General features: G+C 63.2%; 1 protein-coding gene across 9 annotated transcripts in view; it reads right to left on the reverse strand.

The window, feature by feature from the left end:
* Positions 1–17,644, reverse strand: part of TNRC18 (trinucleotide repeat containing 18) — an 80,126-nt gene that overhangs the window by 12,666 nt on the left and 49,816 nt on the right. For all 9 annotated transcript variants that reach the window (XM_036315632.1, XM_036315633.1, XM_036315629.1 and 6 more), the window contains 7 exons: positions 13,918–14,160; positions 9,436–9,863; positions 4,884–5,039; positions 4,325–4,466; positions 2,468–2,585; positions 1,983–2,058; positions 1,765–1,873 (listed from right to left, as the gene is read on the reverse strand). In XM_036315632.1, coding sequence (XP_036171525.1) covers positions 1,765–1,873; positions 1,983–2,058; positions 2,468–2,585; positions 4,325–4,466; positions 4,884–5,039; positions 9,436–9,863; positions 13,918–14,160 — 1,272 coding nt within the window. The remainder of the gene's footprint in view (positions 1–1,764; positions 1,874–1,982; positions 2,059–2,467; positions 2,586–4,324; positions 4,467–4,883; positions 5,040–9,435; positions 9,864–13,917; positions 14,161–17,644) is intronic.

Consider the following 17,644-nt stretch of genomic DNA (forward strand, 5'->3'; position numbering starts at 1 on the left):
CACACCACACACCACACACACCACACACACACACACACCACACACACACACCACACACACACCACACACACCACACACACACCACACACACCACACACACCACACACACACATACCACACACACACATACACACACACACACACACACACCACACACCACACACACCACACACACACACCACACACACACACACCACACCACACACCACCACACACACACTACACACACCACACACACCACACACACATACCACACACACACATACCACATACCACACACCACAACACAGAGCACACACATACAAACATACAGAATACACATATGCACCCCCCACAAGAAATTCCAAATCCAGGAATAATGAGAAGATCCTAAAAGTTTCCAGGCAGAAAAAACAGGTCTACAAAGGCTTGGGGGTCATCACGGCATTGAACTTCTCAGACAACCCGGGAAGCCAGATCCCAGTGGACAGAGACTTTGAACATCACTTCCAACCTAGACTGTATGCCCAGCTCAACTACCTCCACAGACCAGTGCAGAGAGCGCGCAGACACGCACGGCCCGAGAGCGTCATCCGCGGACCTGCTTCGCAAGTGACGGGAGGACCCTCCACGGAAGCGAGGGATCGAGACAAAGAACGACCGGGGAGGGGCTCCCGCGCGTCGGCCTTGGGCGTCGCCTCGTCCTTCTCCTACAGGAGAAGCGCCGGGGCAGGGGGGCCCGCAGACCAAGTGCCAAGAGTGACACCCACGAGGCCAGCCGGGGAGCAGCTGACACGCGGCTCAGGGGAGAGCAGCCCCGGAACCTGGTTAGGATGCCGCTGACCACAGTGAGGACCTCCCGCCTGCGCCCAGTCCACCTTCCGGGCACATAGGCTGGCAGCGGGCCGCGGGCGGACTGCATCTGGCATGTCTTTTGGGGTTTGTCTTTGACGTAACAAACATCCATATCCCGTCTCCGGACACGTGGGTTCTGGTAGCTAAGGGGCGCACCCTGTGTGTCTCTGCCAGCCTTGCCGGTGCCTTCTGGGGAACCTGTTATTCTGCCTGCCTGTTTCCAATCCCTCTTATCCTGCTAACAACAGCCCTGCTTTCCTGGCCCAGCCACCGTCCCCTCTCCCTCTGGCCCCGTAGAAGATTAGGACCGTCCTAGCCAGTCTGGCTCAGTGATGGGAGCGTCAGCCCTCAGACTGAAGGGTCCCGGGTTCCAATCCGGTCAAGGGCATGTACCTCGGCTGCAGGCTCGATCCCCGGCCCTGGTCAGGGCACGTGCGGGAGGCAACCAGTCAATGTGTCTCTCCCCCTCCCTTCCACTCTCTCTAAAAACCAATGGGAAAAATATCCGCGGTGAGGACTAACGAATCACAATCAAACAAAATTAGGAAGCCAGCCTCACTCCTTACTTCAGGGACGAGCACAGGACCCAGGACCACCGCTCACGTACACGTGGCCCCAGCCAGTTGGTGGAGCTTCTATAGGAAAAGCAACGAGTTCTCTGACGACAGGATTTAGATGGTGACATACGGTCCCCACGGAGCCAGTGTGACGCGAGCGGAGGAGAGCGCTGCCCACACACCCAGCCCGCGTCCCGCCGGCCGTGGGGACAGGTCCCGGGCCAGCCACCGACAGGCCCTGTGAGGTCTCAGCGACACACGAGCCAGTGAAAGGCTTGGTGCTTGAGCCCTTAGAGCTGGGTGTCAGGGACCAGAGGGACCCACGCGGACACACTGAGAAGTGAGGAGGGGGCCGGGGAGGGCGGACACCCACCTCGGACCACAGTGCCCGGGTAGAGGCAGCGGTACTGCTGGCTCCAGTACGCAGCAATCCTGGTCCCCTGCGGCAAGAAGCGTGTGGAGGCCGGCCGCACGTCGATGATCTGAAAAGGCCAAGGACTGAGCCCCAGGCGGTGACTGGGACCAGCCCCTTCCTCTCCCCCCTCCTCTCCTCCCCCACCCTCCCCTACCCCCTCTCCCCAGGCCCCTCACCGCCTCCTGCAGCAGCTGTTCCAGGCAGTAGATGTGGGGCCGGTTCCCGCGTTCCCCCTCCACCACCACTCGGTATCTGCAAGGCCAGGGCAAGGGTGGGGTGGGCTGGCAGGGGCGGGATCCCCCAGGGAGCCTTCCTCCCTGTGGCACCAGTGCCGCCTCCCAGGCCACGGAGGCAGGACACCGAGGAGAAGCGGGGCTGACTTGCCAAGGCTCTCCCCGCCCTCTGGGCCTCAGTTTCCTCATCTGTACAACTGGGGCTGCAGGTCCAAGCCGGCCAGCGGGCTCCCCTGCCCCTCCCTGTGGAGCCCCAGAATGCCCTACCGCTCTGAGAGGCACCATTCCATCCGCCCACTTCTATGGGGAAGCTGCTTGGGGAGGGAAGCCACCTGCCCACAGAGGCCCAGCGAGGCGCCCGGACGCAGGACGGTGAGGGCCTTCAGGCTCGGGCCTAGCCCCCCGCCCCCGGCTCCGGCCCCACTCACATGTCTGGCGAGTGCACGGTCTGCACGTGCCCGGCGTACAGCAGCTTGTCGTCCATGGGGATGAGCACACGCAGGCCATCTTTCAGCTCGTCCTTGTCGATGATGCAGGAGCGCGGGGCTGCGGGAGGGGGCGGTGAGGCGGCTGCAGACCCTCCCTCCCTCCTGGGCCCCCTCCCCCAGTGCCCTTGGGAACAGGTGCCTGCGGGACCCTGCGGGGAAGCGTGTCACAGGCGCGTGCCCAGACAGGGCTCGTGCAGGGACGTGTACGTGTGCACCAGCGTGCACAGAGGGCCCCCTTCTGGAAAGGCCCCAGGTGGGTGTGAACCAGGTGAGTCTCCATATGCTGCCCCTCCCCACCCAACACCACCCCCTCTGAGGCTGGGCATGAGGCTTGGGGGCGTTGGCACCCCCGCCGCCTGTCAGCCACACCTCCCGTTCGTGCCGTCCTGGAATGCTGTTCATTCTGGTGGAAAACAGCCCCCACAGCCAAACTGCCCACCAAAGGCCTTGAGAGGCCTCACTGGCCTCCGCTCTCCCCCTCGAGCCTCCCGCACATGGCCACGAGAACACACCTGGCTAGCCCCCAGTGCAGAGGAGCAAAGTGGCCCCTGCATCAGCGGACCCCAGCCATCCCGTAAACATGTCAGCAAGCCCAGCCCAGCTCAGTTCTGCATGCACCATGGAGACTGATACACGTTACGCAGCAGCAGCTGACTGATACACCCCATGAGGTAACGAAGTGCTTCGGGGCTGGCCCGGGCCCTCCTCTTGCTCCACACTGTGCCCAACCCATTCCTCTCCTTAGTCTCCCCCCAGATCTATACCCCTGGGGCCAAGTGCCTACCAGCGTCCCTTCCTTGGGCTGTCCTCCAGGCACTCCCAACCCGTCAGAAAAGCCCACACATGGTCTGCCCCTGCCCTAGCCCCCCGGACTTTGTGGGGGACAGCTGCCCCACCCACCCGCCAACCCCGGTCTGCACCCCGTTGCTTCTCCACATCTGCTCAACCCACTGCACAACCCATCTACTTCCCCTCCTGACATGCTCACCGCCCCCCTGCTGCCCTCAGCAGCCCCTCCCGCCCTCGCTGGATCCTGGCGACAGCCCCGCAACTGACTTCCTGCCCCCAGCACCCCTGCAATTCGTTCTCTATGCAGCAGAGCTACTCAGAACCCCTGACCACACTGCCCCCGCCATGGGCGACCCCTGCATGTCCTTTTCCTTTGGGAGAAGCCCAAAGGACTCAGGAGAGTCAGGGAACGGCCTCTGCTCAGGGCCCTGCTCACTCCCCCTGCCCAGCTCAGGCCCCGCTCCCTCTAGCTGCCCCAGCCCAGGCCACGCCCACTCCCCCTGCCCAGGCCACGCCCACTCCCCTGCCCAGCCAGCCCTGCTCCCTCCAGCTGCCCAGCCCAGGCCACGCCCACTCCCCTGCCCAGCCCAGCCCTGCTCCCTCCAGCTGCCCAGCCCAGGCCACGCCCACTCCCCTGCCCCAGCCCAGGCCCTGCTCCCTCCAGCTGCCCAGGCCAGGCCACGCCCACTCCCCCTGCCCAGCCCAGGCCCTGCTCCCTCCAGCTGCCCAGCCCAGGCCACGCCCACTCCCCTGCCCCAGCCCAGGCCCTGCTCCCTCCAGCTGCCCAGGCCAGGCCACGCCCACTCCCCCTGCCCAGCCCAGGCTGCGCTGGCCGTCCGTCTGTCCAGCGGTGCCCACTGCTCAGGGCTTTGCACGTGCGCTCACTGCCACTCCCGCCCACTCCCCTGTGCTGCTGTCTCTGCCCCTCGCAGGCCATGTCACTTCCCCCGGGAACCTCCTGCGCCCCCGGACTGCAGGCCTGAGCCCACACAGCACGGGGGTACTCACCCGGAGTCAGCGGCCGCTCCACGGCCCCGCCACGCGGCAGGTGCTCGTCCTCGGAGAAGCTCGAGTCCTGGTTGGGCTCAAAGTCCTCCTCGGCTGCCATGCTCTCCATCAGCTTGCTCACGGCGCCCCCCTTGCCCCGGTTCTGGGGACGGAGCACGCAGGACAAAGGCTTAGGGCGGCACGCACGGCCTGCCCGGCCGGGGACCCCCTTGCAAACTCGGGGTCAGTCAGGCAACAGCAGTGTGGGCCATGGATGCTGTGTGGGTCCCAGCTGAGCTCACCCAGGAGGCCGGAGGGAGGACAGAGCAGGCTGCCGCCCACCTGGCGGGGCCTGCACATGCTCAGTGCGGACGCTCGTCACCAAGGCAGGCGCCTCATGCCCTCCTTGGGGAAACTGAGGCAGCCTCTGCACCATGTGCCCTGGATCTGAGGAGCAACCGCCTGGCCGGGCCAGCCAGCGTCTGGCAGGCACACCGAGCACCACCGTCTGTCTGGGATAAGGACACGCAGCCACGCCTGGGGGACCCTGGGACCGACACGGCTGTGTTCCGAGCCTCACCTCCTTCTTCACCTCCTTCCCTTTGGCCTTGGCCTTGCTCCTCTTGGCGGAGGAGGCCGGGGAGCCGGCGTGAGGGGCCCGGGCCTCGGGGGGCAGGACGGGCGTGCGGGGTGGAGGCAGCGCAGCTCCTGGTCCCGCCTCCTTTCCCTTCTTCTTCTGTGGAGGAAGCAACAGGGGCGCCATCGGAGGCGGGAAGGCGAGGGGCGCCCCGGCCTGGCTCCTGGCGGCAGGGTTGTCAGCTGCCACCGCCTTGTTTTATTGCTGCCGCACAGGGTGGGCCAGAGCAGGGGCACAGCGGTGCGCACACGGAGCACAGCTCCCTCTGTGTCATTATTGCTGTATCACTTTCCACGCGGACTGGAGGCCCCCTTTGCCCCCCGTATATTATCCATGCAGATAAAAGCCCAAGTGACCAGCAGACCGGTAGCGATGATGCGCACTGACCACCAGGGGGCAGACACTCGATGCAGGAGCTGCCGAGCTGTGGTGACTTGGCAGCTGTGGTTCTCAGGTGACACACCCAGAACCCAGAACTGGAGAGGAGGGAGCCCAATTCCGGGGTGTGTCATCTGAGAACCACCTCTTGCAATCTGGACCCTTCGGGGGATGTCGGAGAGCCGGTTTCAGCCTGATCCCCACAGGCCAGGCCGAGGGACCCCACCGATGCACAAGTCCGTGCACCGGGCCTCTAGTTGTTTAAAAAGGAGCACCGAGGTGTGCTGAAGCGCGTCCGTGCGTGGGGCCCTCCACCGGTCCTGTCAAAGCAGGTACCAGTGCCCCGAGGAGCGCGGTGAGCCCTTCCAGAACCTTCCACAAGCACGCACACCCATGTGAGCACGAGGGCTGTGCAGACACAGTACTTTTTTAAACACAGCGGGGGTTTTTAAACACGGATGGAAATTTACCAAAAACCCCATTTGCAACCCCCGCCAGTGTGCCTGGTAGACAGCGAGGAGCCTCTTTATTTTAACAGCTGCCAACCGGCCAGCGTGGGGCGACACAAGCCAAACACCCCGAATGGCGCCGGAGCGGAGACAGGGCCGGCCGGTCTGTGGGCCCCTCCTGGGAGGAGCGGCGCAGAGCGGGCAGCAGCCGCCCGGCCGCTTCCAGGAGGCGCGTTCGTCTCCACCTGCCCCCCTCCACGCCCCTCGCGGTGGACTGGACGTGGCCCAAGGGCACGTGGCTGTGCACAGCTTCCCTGTCAGAGCCAGGAGCTGGGAACAACCTTACGCCCGCCACGGCTCCTGGCCACGGCTCCAGAAATGCCGGCACCCGGGTGCCGTCCAGCTGTCACAGCGGCGGGGCCCTTCCCAGCTGACGCGCTGTCCGGGAAGCGGACACGAGGCCACGGGATCGACCAGGGGGCGGCAGGGACGTGGGGGCGGGGGCGCTCTGTGCTTTTTGAGAGACACACACACAACACGACCCAATCGAAGGACCTGAGCGGCTGGAATATGAAGAAACAGAGAAAGAGGCTACTGGGCAAATGTTACTATGACAACAGCAGGTGCGCGAAATGCAAGCAACAGCATTGAAAGGCACAGAACAGGAAACGCTATAGGGATGGAGGGCATTCGGCTTCGCCCCGTTTGGGGGACGTACATACAGGTGTAAATACACGTATGGTTTTTTTTTTTGTCTGATGCACGTTTTAATCCTGGTCACATTTCTGATGTCAGAAGGCATCGTGGGGGTCAAGGAGCGTTTTTAACGTGGGGGTGTCCCCTCCTCCTAGATCAGCGGTTCTCAACCTGTGGGTCGCGACCCCTTTGGGGGTCGAACGTCCCTTTCACAGGGGTCACCTAAGACCATCGGAAAACACATACATAATTACATATTGTTTTTGTGATTCATCACTATGCTTTAATGATGTCCAATTTGTAACAATGAAAATACATCCTGCATATCAGATATTTACATGACGATTCATAACAGTAGCAACATGACAGTTATGAAGCAGCAACGAAAATAATGTTATGGTTGAGTCACCACAGCATGAGGAGCTGCATTAAAGGGTCGCGGCATCAGGAAGGTTGAGAACCACTGGTCTAGTGTCTGTCATTAGGCAGTTCGTCTTGGGGAGCACGTCTTTGTGCGCCCGCCCGAGGGAAGGGGTGGCGACAGCAAAAAACTTATACCTGAGTGAATGCCTTTTTTGGTTAATCCTCACTCTAGGATATTTCTCCATTGATTTTTTTAGAGAGAATGGAAAGGAGGGAGGGAAAGAGAGAGAGAGAGAGAGAGAGAGAGAGAGAGAGAGAGAAACACTGACATGAGAGAGACATATCAATTGGTTGCCTCTTGCAGGCACCCTGACCGGGGCGGGGATCGAACCTGCAACCCAGGTACATGCCGTTGACCGGGAATCGAACCCGTACCCTTCGGTGCGTGGGCTGATGCTCATCACTGAGCAACCCCAGCCACGCCTGCACCCGAGTGGATTTTCACCTTCTCCCTTTTCTTTACCGTCTGTTCTAACAGGTAAAGCTGGTAACTGTTTCCCGTTTCTGGGAGCCTTGCTGTTTTTTTAAATGAGAAAAGACTCCACATGTGACCAGCTGTGCACACAGAGTAGAGTTCGTCGCTGCGGTGATTGCAACAGCAAAGACCATCATCCGCCACATGACGCAGCCGGGAAGGTCGCTGGCGGGAGGTCACGAGAGCCGGGCTGGCCAGATGGTGGATGCGATCCAGCCACTTAGAAATACGCATTTTAAAAAAGCAAAATAAAAGCTCAGCACAGGGAACGCACGAAACATAATCCACGCCTACAAACAGGAGCCAGAGTCTATCTCAAAGCAGCGAGCAGCGGCTGTTCCTGGGGTGACAGGGTACGGGTCTGATTTTTCCTTGTGATGCCCGTTCCTTCACCTGCTCTGATCCGGACTCTTACTGTTTCCCGGGGACACAGACTGGGCGAGCCTGGTCCTCCCCACGACAGAGGCGCCGCCCGGGAGGGGCTGGGGAGGTCGTGTGGCTGGGGGTGGGGACCCCGCTCCGGGCTGGACCCGCCACAGCTCAGCTCTGACCGCTGACCGCTGTGCCCCCGGCAGGTCAGGGCCCGTGCGAGGCGCAGCTGCCATGAGCAACCTGCCGCGTGGGGCTGCGAGCTCTCAGCGGCGGTGAAACAAACCCACAGCTGGCCTCCGCCCCAGTCCCGACACCCGCTCCCACGACCCTGGGAACTCCCTGGGGCTCCGGGGAGGCGACTCCTGGTCCCTCCTTGGGGACAGGAGGGGCTGGAGACTGAGATCGTGATGGGTCACGTCCACATATTGAGCCTCCATCAAACCCGAGGGCGGGGTCTGGAGAGGGGAGCTTCCCGTGTGAACACGGGAGGTGCGGGGGGCGGGGGGGAGGGGGTGGCAGCAGTGGCCTGTCGCCCGGCCCCGGCCTGCGCCTCTCTGTGAGCTGCTCCTGAGCGGTGTCCTTTATAATAAACGTCCGTACAGTGTTGTCCGAGTCTGAGTCACTGTGTGAGCGGACCTGAGGTCGGGACCCCGGTACAGCGCGGGCAGCACAGGCTCCTGGGGCCGGCAACTCGCCCCCGAGGGCCATCGGGGCTGAGCCTTCCCCTGTGGGCTCCACGCCGCCCGGCCTCAGGGTCAGAGTTGTGAGGACAGGAACCAAGTTCTCCTTCGCCAACAAACCACGCAGCATGGTGCCGGGGGGGAAGGCATGCCCCCCCCTCCCGGGTCGCCCGCGTGACATCGCCATCATCATCACGCAGCGCCTCCTGTCCGAGGCCCCGGAAGCCTCAGCGGTGGCTCAGCCACGAGGAAGCAAGGGGTGCGCACACACCCAGGTGCCTGGGAGCGACCCGGTTGCGGCCCTGCCTCACCATCCCCACGGCCAGGGGTCGGTGCAGCCTCACCCCTTTCTGCGACTCTCTAGGTCACTGTCCCGTAAGTGCATCCTCCGCAGGGACGGGGTGGAGGCCGCAGGCGCAGCCACTGGCTGTAGCCTTGAACGCGACCCCCGAAGGGGGACAACTGGCCAACAGCCTCCTAGCAGCTCGAGCTGAGAGGGCACGTGCTCTCGGCCTGGGAGCTCTCGGCCAGGAGCCTGCGCACGAGGAGGGAAGGGCACACCCCTCTGTGTTCATGACCTCGGAGGCAGCGAGGTGTGAGCAGAGGCCACAAGCCACAGCGGGACCAGCAGGGCCTGGGACTCTGTCACCAACAGAAACCCCGCCACCGGGCGCATGGCAGCTCCCACAGGGACCTTAAATGCCACGTGTGCTGCGGGCAGCTCTCGGCACTCGCTCGGCGCCCGTGCCTTCTGGGAGGCGCCGGGAGAGGCACCGCGGGTGCAGCGTCAGAAGGGGGTCTGGCGTTTGATAACTGCAGTTTCTTTTGCGTCCATGCCCCCCAGGCGCACACGCACACGCACACACACACGCACACGCACATGTTTGGAATGTTACTGAGTCAAAGGCAAAGGGCCTGTGCGAGGGCGGGAGGCCGGCGGGCAGCTCAGGGCCTGTGCGGACAGCGGGGCCACCTCCCGAGACGGCGATGAGGGGGGCCCCACCCCTGCACCCAGCTCCTACCTTCCTGGGGTCCTTCCTGTCCTTGGCGCGGCCCGTGTCCTTGCGTGGGCTCAGCGGGCCGCCCTTGCCGCAGCGGCTGGGCTTGGCGACAGCGGGCGCCGTGCTGGGCGCGGGGGCGGCGGCCGAGGCGTCGTGCAGGAAGATGCGCTCGCTGCGCCGCCGCGTCCACAGGTCGTCGTCGCTGGCCTCGGGCCCCGCCTCGAAGCCGGGCTCCTTGGGGCCCCGCAGCCGGCGGGCCTTGCGCCCCTTCTCCACCGCCACCTTGGCCTTGCTGGGGCTGGTGGGACCGGGGCCCCGGGCCCCGGGCACGGGTGGGGCCAGGGAGGGGCTTGGCTCCCCCAGACCCTTCTTGGGCCGCAGCAGCCCGGCAGGTGACCGCTTCCGCACCTTGACCTCGCTCTCCGAGTCGGTGTACTCGAACTCCGTGCCTGGATGTGGAATGAGAGAGGCGGCTATGGACGGGGGCTCATGGGCCCCCACTTCCCACCCCGCCCGCTGCCTGGCCACCAGCAGGAGGCCGCAGCCCATCCCTCCTCCCAGGGACCGCTCTGCCCGCGGCAGCCTCCTCTCCGCTTGCAGGGGAGGAGCCTGAGGTCCAGGAGCAGGAGGACCCACTGGGCCACATGCCCGTGACGGCAGCCCCTTCTCCCCAACCCGCCTGGCCGCCCAGGCTGCTCGCCGCCCTCCCCCCAAGAGCCTCAGACCCGAGTGTGGACACTCCTGCCTGGGCTGTGGGAGCTGCTCCCCGGCCCCCTGTGCCCCATGGGAGCCCAGAAGCCCGGACAGGTGAGCGGCTGGGCCCCGCCGGAGGATAGCAGCTCCCATGAGGCGGGCGGGGAAGTCCGGGCGAAATCCCCGGCCTGGCAGGGGCCTCTCCTCCGCTTCCTGGAGCCACGTCTCGGAGCTGGGAGGTCCCTGGCACCCACTCCCCAGTACAGGGGTGGCTCCCTGGAACCCACGCCACCCTGGGGCCCAGCCCCTCTTCTCAACTCGAAGCCGGCCCCTCCCTTCCCACACCCAAGGGGCAGCCCTGAACCCGTGAGGCCAGCCTGGGACGCACAGCCTCTGACCGCAAGGCCACGGAGCTCCCAGCAGCCCCCTCCGTCCTTTCCACCTCCCGGCCTTCGCTTCTGCCGGTCCCTCTGCCCGCGCCACCTCTCCCGCCTCTCCTGGGACTGCGCAGAAGACCTGTTGGCCGCCCTGGGGGCTGTGTGCTCCCCTCCATCACCACAGCCCTAGTCACGCATGGCTCCCGTCCAGGTCTGCCTGGCCCACACTGCTCCAGCCCAGGAAACACGTGCAGCTCAGAGCTGGCCCGGAGCTGTGGCCAGGGACAGTGCCCGGGACGGGATGGCTGTGACAGCCAGAGCTGACACCACCCCAGAGAGGACCTGCCCCAGATCCCACAGCACATGAGCGAGAAGCCAGCCAAAGCCTGGCGGCAGCCTGCCCACAAGGGCTCCGGGCGGCCAGGCCCCAGGGCCCTGACAACTGCAGGCCCAGCAGAGGGAAGGGGTGGGGCGGGGGAGGGGGCACACTTATGGGAAGGAGCCTCTTGCAAAGCTTAATGATCCCGGTAATTAATCTTTTGTTAACAGACCTCCCCCGGCACAGGGAGGCAGCCGGGGGCTTTCACGGGTGATTAGAGGGCGCCCTAAAACACAGGGAGAGGGAACGAGCCCCACCTGCCGGCAGCCTCCCAGCAGCACCCCAGCAGCCCAGACGTGCAGAAAACTCTGCAGTCACTGTGCAGGGGCAGGGGCAGGGGCAGGGGCAGGGGCAGGCGATGGCGGGACTGACACACCTGCAGGAGGGGAGACTGGAGCTGTCGGGGGGGGGGGGAGGTCAGAGGACAAACACCTCTGAGATGGGGGTGGGGGGGCCCCATGAACGGCCTGAGACAGGAACCGGTCCCTGCCAGAGCGCTGGCGGGACAGGGAGGGTGTGCCAGGGCTGGGAGTAGGGCCCACGTCCTGACTCCCACCCAGCACCATGGGCTCCTGTCTTCTCCCAAAATCTAAGGCTTAAAGGAGGAAGAGGGAACAGAAGAGGTGAGACGCAGAGAGCCCGACTGTCAGAGGGTGAGGAAGAGAGACCACGCAAACAGTGCCAAGAGCACCTCTGACGACATCAGGCAAAAGCTGAGCCTTTAAACCAGTGGTTCTCAGGCTTCCTGATGCCGCGACCCTTAAATACAGTTCCTCATGTTGTGTTGACCCCCAATTTCATTGTTACAAATTGAACATAATTAAAGCACAGTGATTCATCACAAAAACAATATGTAATTATATATGTGTTTTCCGATGGTCTTAGGCGACCCCTGTGAAAGGGTCATTCGACCCCCAAAGGGGTCGCGACCCACAGGTTGAGAACCGCTGCAACAAAGAAGGACGTTTAAAAATGGGAGCACGGTTAATCCGCCAGGGAGACATAACCGTTATAAACGGACAGGAATATAACCCGGAAACATATAAAAAAGATTATACATCCTGACCAAGCAGGATTTGCCCCAGGAATGCCAGGCTGATTCAACATACAAAAAATAAATAAAAAATAAATCAACATAATGTCCCATATTAATGAAGGACAAAGGCCACATGCACACCTCAACAGACACAGAAAAAGAAGACATTCCATGTTCAAGGATACGAAGACTTGATACTGTCAAGGTGTCAAGTTCTTCCCAACTTCATCTACGAGTCAATGCAATCCCACCCCAAACCCCAGGAGGTTAATTCGTGATACCGACAACCTAATTCTAACGTTTACATGGGACAAAAGATGCAGAGCCGCCAGGTTGATACTGAGGGAGAGGAACAAAGCGAGAGGCCTGATGCTACAGTGACCAGGACAGTGCAGTATTGGCAAAGGAACAGACAGGTAAAGTGACGGGACAGGACGAGAGCCGAGAAACAGGCCCCAAAATACAGTCCAAGAGCTTGGACAAGGCAGCAGAGGCAACGCCGTGGGGAAAAGACGGTCTTTTCAACAAATGGTGCTGGACATCCACATGCAACAAAAACAAAACACAACAAAACGCCCGGCTGGCGTGGCTCCGTGGCTGAGCGTCGACCTATGAGCCAGGAGGTCACGGTTTGATTCCTGGTCAGGGCACAGGCCCAGGTTGGGGGCTCCATCCCCAGTGGGGGGCGTGCAGCAGGCAGCCAATCGGTGATTCTCTCTCATCATTGATGAGCTTCTATCTCTCTCTCCATCTCTCTCTGAAATGAATAAAAATATATTTTTCAAAAACAAAACAAAAACAGACATAGACCTTACTCCCTTCACAAAATTTAACTCAAAATGGATCACAGGCCGTAAAATGCAAAACTATAAAACTTCTAGAAAATGACCCTGAAGAAAATCCAGGTGACCTTGGGTTTGGTGGGGAATTTTTAGACACAACACCAAAGGCACAACCCACGAAAGAAAGAACTGATAAGCTGGACCTCATTCAATTTACAAAATTCTGCTTCGCAAAAAACATCGCCAAGAGAATGAAAAGATAAAACGGGGGGGAATCTGCAAAAGATACCACTGGCCAAGGACCGTTGCCCAAAATAATAAGGAGCTCTTACAGCTCAACGTCGGGAAGCAAACAGCCCGACCAAGAAACGGGCCCGAAACCTTGCAGCACCTCAAGGAAGACGTCCCGACGGCAAGTAAGCGCCTGAGAAGACGCTCCGCGGGGGTCACGGGGAAAATGCGAGTGAAGCGGATACACCGCCTGCCCCGAGGACACCCCGCAGCCCCGAGTCCAAGGCACCCACTCCGCGCGGGAGGCGGGGAGCAGGGAGCTGTCACCGCCGGGGAGTCGGTGCGCAGCAGCCACTCGGGGACACGGCTTGACGGCTCCTCGCAAACGAGACAGTCTCTCACCATCCGGCCCAGGTGTTTGCCCAGAGGAGCTGGAAGCTGGTCCCCACACAAACCCACACACGATGTTTGCAGCAGCTTTTTTCGTAACGGCCACAGCTCGGTGCCACGAGATGTCCCCCGGGGGGTGCAGGACAAACAAACTGCGTACGTCCAGGCACCAGGGAGAAAGGCACTCTCGGGCAGGAGGAGCGGGCGGACAGCCCGGTGACGGCGGCAGCGGCTGCTCCTGTCCACCCTCTACTTCCCTGTGTGCCCAGCCAGCTCCCAGTCTCATGGGTCAGGACTGGGCTCCCTGACTCTCCGAGCTGGGTCGCGGGCCCCCGGGGTGCAGATCGGGGGGGGGCCTCTGCCTCCCAGAACTGCCCCACGTCGGCAGCTGAGGGGGCGGGTCAGGCCCCGTTGGCTGCAGGTCACTGCACCGCTTTGGGGGCCCCTCCTTGGAAACAGCACGTCGGGGCCCACGTCACCAGCCCCTGCTCCGGGCAGGGCCGCCCCGAGGAGGGGCCCCGTGGGCTCCCAGCTCTGCCCCCCGCTTCCCGGAGCCTCAGTCTCCCCACCTGCAGGCCGGCGCCGAGCCACTCCGGCAGCACTGCCCCAACTTACCCATCAGGCTCTGCCGCTCCTCCTTCTTCCGCGCCTTCTGCTTGGCCTCCAGCTGCACCACCGACAGGGACGGCCCCACCGTGGGGCTGGGCAGGGCGCTGGCTGCGAAGCGGGCCAGCAGGCCCAGCCCGCTCTCCTCCAGGCCTGGCGACAGGGCTCGGTCCCGGGCCCCCAGCCTGTAGCCTCCAGCCTCGTCCTCCTCTTCCTCCAGCTTGTCCTCGCCCTCGTCCTCGGAGCTCTCATCTGGTGCAGAAAACAGGGGTCAGAGCCTCGCGGGGCCTGCGCCGCCCGCCCCCAGGCGCAGGAGCACCGGCCTCGCTCCTCACTCCTCACCAGCTGGGGGGCGGGTCCCCCCACGGCCCAGCGCCCCATCTATGCGAGCCCAAGCCGTGGGCATCCGACGGCCCAGAGTGGGCAGCGGCTTTGGGCGTCAGAGTGGGTTTCTGTCAGGGACGGCAACATGCACGTGTGCTGTGGGGAGGACACGGACAGGACTGCAGACGGCTCTCCACGGTCTCACACGCACACACACACCCGTGAAGGCTGCGGAAGGAGGCAGGACAGGACAGAGGACAGAGGCGGCCGAGGGAGGGAGGGGAGGGTCTGGGGGAGGGACCTGGAGGCTCAGGCTGGGTTTCCGGGCACAGGCACCTGGCAGTTTGGGCAGCTGGAGGCCTGGGGGCTGGCGGCAGGAGAAGGTGGAGTTTGGTCCCTTCTTGGGGGGAGGGGACACCCACGGTTGAAACCCTGAGCAGCTCTGGGGTCCGAAGCTGGCTGCCAGTGCCACCCCCACTCTGGGCCACCTGCGACCCAGAGCCCTACTTCCTCATCTGCGGCACAGGGTGACCCTCCAGCCACCCCAGTCAGGGAGGGTCCGAGCAGGACCGCATGTCTGTAGGCGCAAGCACGGTGCAGGCACCAAGAGAATTAGACATGCAGAGCACCCTGTCCTGTGGAAAATCCCGCCACTGAGGGGGCCAAGCGCCAGCCTGGCCTCTGGACCACAGGGGGTAGGGAAGGGGCAGGCTGGAAGGGTGTGGGCGGGTTGCTCTGCACCAGGAGACAGGGGCCCAGGGGCTCAAGTGCTCAGGCAGAGAGAACTCAAACCGGGGCTGGCTGGCTGTCCTGCCTCCCAGTGTAGTGGGAAAACGCTAGAGAAGTGCCTGCCTGTGTCTCCAGCTGGTGCCTGGATATGCCAGCGGTCGCCAACCTCTCGGACCTCACGGACCACCAGTGGTCTGCGGACCACCGGTTGGTGACCTCTCCCAGGACCAGGCCCTGCCTCCCAGGCCTTTGGGACAGAGGAGGGCGGGCCGAGGGGCATGGGCGGGGCACGCTCCCACACAGGAACCTCCACCAAGACTCGGTCTGGAGATACAAGCTTGCGCTTCCCAGGCTAACCAAGGGCAGGTGGGGGGCAGATGCTGTGCCCAGGAGCCCCGAGGGTGCTCACCTGCTCAGAGCTCTGGGAGCCTGAGGGTCCCTGGGGGCCTCGGGCCAGGCGAGGCTGGGGTGGGAGATGGTGTCTGGGGCGGGGACAGTCTGGGCTGGGCCAACTCCATGTTCTCCTGCCAGCGCCCCAGGCCGCCTGCTGGCTTGAGTGCAACCAGTGGCCGAATGTGGGTGCCCTGGGGTGCCGGTAAGGCGGAGGCTTTCTGCCCACCCCCTGATCGGAGGGAGCCCCATTTCTGCTGAGTGACCCCTGGGTGCGGGAAGGGGTGATGAGCTTAAGGAATCTGAAAGGAGTGAGAGGAAGGAGGCAGAGCGCGGGAGTGTGTTAGGGTGAGCGGGAGGCGGGCTCGCGAGCGATGGATGAAGCGGATGGAGGCAGCGGGCAGGCGGGCGGCAGGCAGGCAGTGCACACTTGCGGTCCATTCACAGTGCGGACGTCACGTTCTGTCTCCGCCCCAGCGGGCCACAGCGGCAAAGCAGGCTAAGTGTAGGCAGACTTTCGGCAGCACCTGGGTCCCCCACATCAGGTCCCCTGGGGTGGCGGTGGGGGCTGGCTGGCTGGGGACTCGGGGACGGACAGGGGCCAGCCTGCCCTTCTGCGGCTGCTCAGGTGTGGAGGTTCCAGGACCCGCTGCCCCCGGGCGTCTCCACCGCAGGGCCCGGCGGGGAGGGCTGGCTCTGGTTTCTGGATGTCGGAGCGTCCGCATCAGATCCCAGAGAGCCAGCGCAGCCCCGTCCCGGCACCCTGAGCTGGAGGAGTGTTCGAAAGGCAAAAGCCAAAGGAAGGGGTGTCCCTGTCACAACTGGGGGCCACAGGTCCCGTGGTCTCCCAGGGCCCTCCCGCCTCCCCTCGGAGCCTGGCGGGCCCGCCCTGGCTGCCTCCCGCTGGCTGTGGCGGGGGATCGGGCTGCAGGGCAGGGGGACCAGGGGTGCCTAAGGGCCAAGAAAAAAAGCCTCTCGGAGCTGTCCACACCTGAGGCCACAGCTTGCCAAGGGCGGGGAGAAAAAGCCCCCAGGGAAATGCAGAGGAACTTTTATTTTAAAAAAAACACAAACCAACAAAAAATACCCCTCTTGGCTCTGTGTATGGGGTTGGCTGCTGGGACTTGGTTTCCAAAACCTGATGGATAAATGCCAAAGCGACCCGCTGCTGCCATCGCCGATGGGGCAGCCCCGAGGACGGAGGTGCAGGGGGACACGAAGAAGAGGGTGTGCCTACCTACGGACCAACGAGCCAGGCTCGACCCCGGCTCAGTGACCCGCGGCGCCGTCTGCCCTACTCCCAGCCTTCGCTTTGCGTCCGAGTGCAGCGTGAGAGCAAATGCAAGAGACCAAAACAGACATTCAAAGCATCATGGGTAGGGGTCAGGGGTGAAGGTATGGTCAGGCTGCTGGGGGAGAAAGCAGACACACTAGAAAAGCCAAGCCAATTAGGGGTTTAGTATCAGGTGTCAGTAAGGCCCTATTACGCAAACATCCCTGCGGAGACCTACCTACCGGCCCCTGCGCAGTGGGCCCCTCCCCTCCCTCCACTCCCCCTATCTGTCCTTGGCCACATCCAGTCCTGGTCTGAGGTCCCGGGGCAACGGCCCCTGGCTGGACCCAGGGGACTGCCGGCTTCTCTACGGAGTCTGAGCTGAGGCAGGGGAGCCCCAAGGCTTGGAAGCTGGTGCCCTGGCTTTAAGGGGCAGGGGAGTGTGTGGAAGGGAGGCGGCTTGGGGATCCAAGTCCAGGGGAGAGGAGGAGGAAGGTGGGGAGGGTGGTGGCAAACCAGCCAGGAGGGGCCACGTGACCAGGATGGAGGCGGCCTCGGGAAACCAGGCTGGCTGGCAAGTTGCGCAGGAAAATGTGCGCCCCAAGGCCACCTGGCTCCCTGCTGTGCCATCTGCTGGTCACCCAAAATGGATCTGGGCCATCCAGAGGGGAGGCGTGGGAGGAGAGGTGGACCAGGAGTGAGAGAGCGAGGCTGGGATTGGGCAGCGCTCGGATCTCAGGGCTGAGCCAGATCCTGTCCCAGCGGCTCTGACATGCCTGGGCCTCCCTTGGGGGCATCGGGTCTCGGCTCTGCCACCCAGGGGATGCCAACCGGGAGCTGGGGTCCCTGTGCGGATCCACCCAGAGCAAACCCTCGCCCAGGCCAAGGCGCACTGGAGCCTGCCGGCTGGGGCGTGACTCTGACCCTGTTTTGTAAGCGAGGCCCCGGCTGAGCTGGATCGCGGGCCATGCTCTCTCCACAGCGCTACACTCTGCCCCTCGCTTGCAGGTGATCTTGGCC

The sequence above is a fragment of the Myotis myotis genome, unplaced genomic scaffold (assembly GCF_014108235.1).
Source record: "Myotis myotis isolate mMyoMyo1 unplaced genomic scaffold, mMyoMyo1.p scaffold_m19_p_6, whole genome shotgun sequence".
Lineage (NCBI taxonomy): Eukaryota > Metazoa > Chordata > Mammalia > Chiroptera > Vespertilionidae > Myotis > Myotis myotis.